General features: G+C 44.9%; 1 protein-coding gene across 1 annotated transcript; it reads left to right on the top strand.

The window, feature by feature from the left end:
* The first annotated feature begins 628 nt into the window (after nt 1–628).
* On the top strand, nt 629–5,673 carry IER3IP1 (immediate early response 3 interacting protein 1). Its single transcript, XM_064140781.1, has 3 exons — nt 629–791; nt 3,055–3,156; nt 3,985–5,673. The coding sequence occupies exons 1-3, from the start codon at nt 701–703 to the stop codon at nt 4,038–4,040; spliced, it is 249 nt and encodes an 82-aa protein (XP_063996851.1). The 5' UTR covers nt 629–700; the 3' UTR covers nt 4,041–5,673.
* Nucleotides 5,674–7,827: the final 2,154 nt, after the last annotated feature.

Here is a 7,827-nt window from a genome sequence, read left to right as displayed (position 1 = left end):
CACTTCCTCTCATCCTAGTTACATGAGAGATGAGACCACCACTAGGCTCTCTACAACCTCCTTTCACGCAGTTGTAGAGAGCAGTAAAATCTCCCCTTAGCCTTCTCTTCTCCGCACTAAACAACCACAGTTGCCTCAGCCTTTCTCCTACAACATGCCCTTCAAACGATCATTTCCCTACTCCTACTGGGCACGCTGGTTTTGATACAGACCAGGGTGCCGCTGGCTTTCTCGGCTACCTGGGCAGGCTGCTAGGTCATGCCCATCTGGCCGTCTACCTGCATCCCCCCGATCCTGTTCAACCCCAGGTCGTTTTCCAGCTACTCTGCCTCAAGCCTGTAGTGTTGCTTGGGATTGTTGGCGACGAAAGTGCAGGACCCGGCACTTGGTCTTGCCCTTGGGTGATGTCTCCCTGCCAGATGCCACTGTCTGGAAGATGAAACATGAGATTTACTGATGCGTTCCTGCCCCCCGAAGCACCCACGGGACGCCGACTGCGCACCGCCGGCAGAGACCCAGCGCTTGCCCCGCCTGCAGGCGGACACGCCCGGACACGCCCCTTGTGGTTCCCGCCCCGCCTGCGGAGAGACACCGCCCCCAGCCCCCTCCGCCGAGAGGTCCCGCCCCGCCCCGGCCCGGCCCCGCCACGTCCTGCTCGGCCGCCGCTTCCCGCCCCGGAGGTGCACGGCGGTGGCCAGCCATGGCGTTTACGCTGTACTCGCTGCTGCAGGCCGCGCTTCTGATCGTCAACGCCATCGCTGTGCTGCACGAAGAGCGCTTCCTCCGGCACGGTGAGCCGCTCAGTGACGGGCCGGGCGGAGGGGAGCGAGCCGAGAGGGGAGCCTGCGCCAGGCCCGGGCCTGGCCGCCACGCACACGCAGCGCGGCCCGGATCCTGGCTGGAGTAGCTGGCCGCGGCCGCGCAGCTTGTTGGAGCGGGCCCCGCGGGCGCGGGGAAGCCGCCGTGTGTGGTGCGGTGAAGGCCTTTCCTGGCCCGCCGGCCTTCGGGGCTCCGGTACTGCGGCCCCTCCGCAGCCAGCATTGAATGGCAGGGTGCAAGGAATTGCCATGGGGATTTAGGCTTGATTTACTGCCAATGTGCTGTGGTCTCTTCCCATATATTTCTGGGCTCTTTTCAGTACGTTTGTACTATTTCACCGCCCATTTCATGTCGGGATGTGGCAGCGTAAGGCGGTTTCTTTCATCTCGTCATGCCTTTTCCTGGTGAGCTATTGAAAATCAGGTTTTGTACGTTCTCGCTTATGTTTCTGTGCTGCTGAGGAGAGATCACAGTACCGTAGATCCTTGAGGCTGACTGTACTTGTCATCCGACAGAAAACGAAACCCTACAAAACACAGAAAACCCGCTCACACAAAAAACTGCAGAGCACCAGAAAAAGAGTTGCCTCTGACTTAAGGTTTCCCAGTTTTCTGGTCAGAAACATGCTTCTCCAAACGAAGCTGAACTAGCAGGAGTGCAGATAATTGTCTCTTTGTTCTGTTTTCCAGTAGGATTCATTGAAAGGGACCTGGGGTTTGGGGGTTTCTTTTGCTTTCCTGACGACCGCCTTGAGGAAAAGAAGATGTGGGGGCGGTCGAGCAATTTACTGGCTTTGGAACGCTTGTGAACAGGTCCAAGCAGTGGCTCGTGAGAGGACTCGCTTGCTGCCCCCAGTCTGGTGCGAGCAAGAGTGTGGAAGACAAAGAGTAAAAAGTATCCCTCAAAAGTTGTCTCTGGAGAAAAGACACTCATGGGTTATGCAGTGCAGCTTTGGATAGTGACTGTTTTCTGCTGTGCCGTTTGTTTCCCAGTGCTGAAGCATCACTTCCTACCAGTTACTTCGTGCTTTATTTTCTAGTAAAGGACAGATTGTGGTTTGATTTTATTTCAGCTTTTTTAAAGCTCAGACCCATTTGTTTCTCTGACATGCAAGGGGTAGTGGTACTTAAAAGGTGATCTGTCATCACTGTTGTCTTCGTTACACACAGAATCAGAGAATGTTAGGGGTTGGAATAGACCTCAAAAGATCATCTAGTCCAACTCCTTGCCACAGCACGATCACCTAGAGCAGGTCACGATGCAGATTTTGAATGTCTGCAGAGACACCTTCAGACAGGTTGTCTTCACAACCATGTGGAGCAGCCTGTTCCAGTGTTCTATTACCCTCACAGTGAAGAAGTTTTTCCTTATGTTCACATGGAACCTCCTGTGCTCTAGCTTGCACCCACTGACCCTTGCTGTATCACTGAGAAGAGCCTGGCTCTGTCCTACTGATACTTACCTTTCATATATTTATAAACATTAATGAGGTCACCCCTCAGACTCCTCTGATCGAAGCTAGAGACCCAGCTCCCTCAGCCTTTCCTCATAAGGAAGGTATTTCACTCCTTTAATCATCTTTGTGGTTCTGTGCAGTTCCCTGTCTTTCTTGACCTGAGGGTCCCAAAACTGGACATAGTATTCCAGACGCGGCCTCAACAAGGTTTTCAGTATCTTGTTTTAAAATCTCATGGTGAAAAAAGTTAAGTGGTTTCTAGTTTGTCTTTCAGTTTTAGAATAAGTTGGATTCATAGAAGGATTAGAAGGGACCTTTAAAGATCATCTGGCTAAACTCACCAGCAGTGAGCAGGGAAATCTGCCACTACATCAGGTTGCTCAGAGCCCCATCCAGTATGACCTGAAATGTTGCCAGGGATGGGGCATCTACCATATCTTTGGTCTTCCTGGACCAGTGTTTTGCCATACTTAGCAGTCTGAATCTCCCCTCTCTAAAACCCCTTGTCCTGTAACAACAGGCCCTGATAAGATGTTTGTCTTCATCTTCTTATAGACCCCCATTAAGTACTGAAAGGCCTCAGTAAGGTCTCCCTGGAGCTTTCTCTTCTCCAGGCTGAACAACCTCAGCTTTCTCAGCCTGTCCTCATAGGAGAGGTGCTGCAGCATCCTAATAATTTTTATGGCCCTAATGTTAAAGATAGACAATTTATTAATACTGCTGATACCATGGTTTGGAGTTATTTTTCTAACATATCTGGCTTATTTTATGTGACACAGTTGGTTGGGGAAGTGACCAAGGGATTGGAGGATTTGGAGAGGAACCAGGAATTAAAGCACAGATAACAAACCTTATTCGATCTGTACGAACTGTTATGAGAGGTAAGGTGATGATCCTGTGTTTAAATATTGTTATCTGTAAAGTTTTGTTTCAGCTGCTGTTTTTACTTGTCATTTTCAATCTGTTCTTCCTTCATGTATGGACTCTGTAGGAGAATGTAGATCCCAGCTAAGGTGCCCTAATTTTGCTAATGTGTAAATCATTCTCTCAACTTCTGACTTGTGGTGCCACTGGTGCATCTTATCTTTCTTCAGAGTTTGGGAGCTGGAGGGAAGCTTGGCAATTAGTTATTGTACAGTTAGCTTCACCTTGGCTAAATTAAATGTTAAGTGCCTTGTGAGGGAAATTGCAAATTTCTGGGATTCCTAAATGTAAAGAAAGTGTATGTGCACCAAGGATGGGGGGGAAAAGTAAAATTTAGAAATTTAAATTGCTGATAGTTTACTATAAAGCACATCAGAAGTCCTTTTGTTGATGATAACAAAAGGAAAGGACAGTCTGGCCTATCTTGCTCACCATGGAGTAAAAACGGGCTTTTTTTTCTGAATCACAGCAAAGACTAGAAGCTAACTTTGATATAGTTTATTGTCATCTGTTGAAAAGGTCATTTGGATTAAAGGTAAAACATTTTGAGGTGCAGAAAAACATTTGTGCTGTTACTTTCTGCTAATTTTTAGTATCCTAGGCTTTGATTCTGGCTCCTACACTAATCCTGATTTGTCACATAAGAAAATTGAGTGTGTTTTCAAAGTTTTGATTGATTTTACTCCTTAAGAGGTAGTCTCACAAGATAATAATAATAATAATGTTACCTTCATCATTGCATGATGTGGAAAAGTTTCACAATTGCTTTTTGTCTTTCTTTGCAGTGCCGTTAATAGCAGTGAACTCCGTTACAATCATTCTTCTCCTGTTGTTTGGTTGAAAGTATTTGTGAAAATCATTTGGACATCCAAAGAAACAAGTTGCTAACCACCACTGCTCTGAGTTTTTGGGGATCCAGCTGTCAATCTGACACTCAAAGTAATAAAGACACTATTTCTATTTACCCTATTTCCTAATGTCCACTTGCAGTTTCATTAAACAAGATGATGGGATCAGTGCAACAATGCTGCAAATACATTGGACTGTGACCAGTTCTGCTGCCACCTGTTAGTAGCACTAATTGTTAAGAGTGTGAGTTGTCAACATATTGCAACAATTGTTGGCAGGATGCAGTTTTAAAACGTCTTGTTACTCAGGGATGAATTTTCTTCAGTGAGTCTCCCAACTGATTTTTAAATTAAAATAAATAATGGTGATTTTTTATTTCAGTTACTACCATGATACTGTTTAGGAGGATATGAATTAGGCTCTGAAAATGTGCTATGAGTTACTGGAGTTATGATATCGAGGAAGATAGAATTAGTTGGGTAAGGTCTTGGTTCAGTTTGATTGAAACCAGGATTTTTCTCTCTTGGTGTCTTGGCACCTTTTCAAATCAACTAAAGTTTCATGCTAGTGGTGGAGTAATTTGAAAATAGGTGCAAGTCCTATGCTAACTAAAATAAAAAATAGAAAACCCAAAAAAAGCTGTACCTAAAGCTGAGCAACTCAGTGCTAATTTAGGCTGGCAGGTGATAGTAGGGATTGTTACTGTTCTGTCAAGGATTATTACACTTATAAAGTGTGTGTTAAACTTCTGCTTGATAAGTGTTTTGGAAATGGGGAGCCATTTGTATTCTGAGCTTCTTTTGAAAAAGTGTGAAGGGAATGTTGTGCCCTTTCCAAATGCAGTTCTTTGTCAAAACAGCAATTTTCAGCCTCTTCTGTTACTGCTGCTTCTTCCTCTGTCCTGCATCTTCCTTTGTTAAATCAACAGCTTTGAAGCAGTGGTTACGATCGTGCAGATCCTTTGCAGTGAATATTGCTATTGTTTTGGTACAGATCATGTCTCAATTAAGACTGCTGGGTTGGGTCAAATGTTATATAACAAGTCTCAACTGAAGAATGCTGATTCTCATTTAAAGTTAGAGATCTTACATGTGTTTCTCTGCTAAAGTGTCACTGCTTATTTTTAAGGAGGGGGAGGCCAAACGATACGTGGCAGTTTAATTATTTTATAACAGCTTTGTTCATTACCTTTTCCTCTGATGTCTTGATGACTAAAGCACACTCACTCACTCTTGTATACAAAAGCAGATCTGTAAAATGTGTTGCAGCATTTCACAGAGTAGAGTATATATCCCGGAAGAGAGTTCTATATTGTTTCTGTTTTGATTTGTTTTGTTTTAGTGAAAACATGTAAATAAATTCTGCATTTCTAAGTTAAGCAAACTCTTTCCTAACAGTGGGAGCATCCCAGAACTCATATTCATCCTGTTCCAGATAACAGAGTTACTGTTCTTCCATCAAATACTTTTTTCTCATCCCTGTGGCACTTGAAACTGAAGCTGTGTCTTGGTTTATGTAGCAAACCTAATGAGCCATGGTAATGTTGGCCAGAGGCAGAAAAGGATTGTACTAGCCTTTAAATTCTAAAGTAGGTAGATCTGTAATAAAGTATTTCTTTGTAACAATCTTTGTATAATTCAGAGGTGATGAGGGCACAGTCTGAATCCGTTATTTTCATGTATCTGTCTTTCATGGAAACTGGGCAGGATGTGTGTGGAACAGATAAAACATGGATGGCATGCAAGCATTTTTGTAAAAAGGTAGTGATATTTCCACTGCTGGTGCATTGGGTTGGAGTATTGAATGATTTAAAGCACAGCTTCCCCATCATCTCCATTTCATATGTATTGACTGTTAAAACACTTTTTCTTCCTAACCGGCAGTGCTCGCTTCTCACCTATTTTTAAAGCCGTTGCTTGCAATTTCCCCTCATCTTGTCCTTTCAGAAAGGCAGAAGTTTCAATGCATGGCTTGCAGCACGTGGGCAGATTGGTTCAAAATCAATTGGGCACGTGCAGTAAAAAGGAGCAGTGGTTCTGTGTAGCAGGAATCCTGCATTTGAGCAAAACTGGGACACATTTTACCCGGTAGATGCAAAATAGTGATTCAAAGTGGGGCAGCAGCTAAAGATCAGGTCTCACAGGTACTAAGCAGTGAAGAGGGCAAAAGAATAACCAACCGACAGGCAGAGGAAGGAGTGTAAAGAGGAACAGCATGGGAATAACACTGCAATCTCATGTGGCTTTGAGCAGTTCTGCTGTGACTAAATTCAAGCAAGGCAAAGCACTGAAGCCTGGCAGTGGTTTGGGTTCTTTGGTAACAGAGAATATGCAAGAAAGTTCCCGCCTGTCAGAGAGCTCCATGCACAAAGTACTTCAGTAGTCACTGCAATCCATGAAGACCACTACCACTCAGAAAACACAGAATTACAGAACAGTTTGGGCTGGATGACACCTTGAATGTCATCTAGTTCTGTCACCTGTCATTCTCTCTTGGGCATAAACTCCACAGACAAACCTTAGAGAATGACAATAACCAGAGTATTTTACACATCAGCATGAGGACTAAGACTTTCTACTGCAGAATAATTTGTTCTAGTAAGAGTGAAAACAGGAGATGCTTTCACAGCAAGGGATTGCCTATGGCAGTACCAGTTGTAGGTGGTTGTGTAGGGAAAATGAAGCTTGTGGGACTGCACAGTCTCTAGTAAAAATACAGACAAGAATAAAAGATCAGTTCTTTATAATGGTACTCCTAAAGGTTTAGTTGTGAAGGGCATAGGGGCAGGTGAAGGGAAAAGTAAGAAGGTATTGAGTTTATACATGAATAAATGAATCTCAAACTCCTTTTCATCTCACCTCAATCACAATGTGGTTTAGCTTGGAAGGAACTGTAAAGACTGATTCCACCCCCTCTGCTATGGCCAGTGACACATTCCACTAGACCAGGTTTCTCAAAAACACCCATCCAACCTGACCTTGAGCACTTCCAGGAATATGCAATTCACAGCCTCCCTGGGCAGCCAGTTCCAGTGCCTCACAACCCCCAGAGTAGAGAATTTCTGCCTCATCTAATGTAGAACTACCCTCTTTCAGTTTAAAACCATTACCCATTTTTCTATCATTACATGCCCTTGTAAAAAATCTCCAGCATTCCTTTAGGCCTCATTTAGGTACTGAAAGACCATTGTAATGTCTATGGAAAGCTGTTGCCCGGGCTGAACAACCCCAACTCTCTCAGTCTGCCCTCACTGTAATTTGAAAGCACACATTGCTAGATTATGTTGAGCTGCTTGTTAGCCAACACCCCAAGTCCATCTCCTCGGGGCTGCTGCTAACCTACTTTTCTCTCAGCCTGTATTTATGGTATTGCCCAGGCCCCGGTGCAGGACCTTGCACTTTGCCATGCTAAACTTCATGGGGTTTGCAAGGGCTCACTCATGTCTCTAGCCTGTCCAAGTCACTCAGAATGGCATCCCATGCATGTCGGCATCCCATGCATGTCGACTTGTTGCATCGAATGTGTGCATTTGTTATGCTGGCTTTGTGAGCAGAGCCTGGGCTGTGCTGGTTGTGAAACCTGTTGATTTGTTGCATTATTCGTAGTGATAGGTCCCAGGGCATGATGTTAGGAAGAAGTTCTTCACAGAGAGAGTGATTTCCCATTGGAATGGGCTGCCCAGGGAGGTGGTGGAGGCACCGTCCCTGGGGGTCTTCAAGAAAAGACTGGATGAGGCACTCAGTGCCATGGTCTAGTTGACTGGCTAGGGCAGGGTGATA

Source organism: Pogoniulus pusillus, chromosome Z, assembly GCF_015220805.1.
Source record: "Pogoniulus pusillus isolate bPogPus1 chromosome Z, bPogPus1.pri, whole genome shotgun sequence".
Taxonomy (NCBI): Eukaryota; Metazoa; Chordata; class Aves; order Piciformes; family Lybiidae; genus Pogoniulus; species Pogoniulus pusillus.
This window is presented reverse-complemented; position numbering and strand designations above follow the sequence as displayed.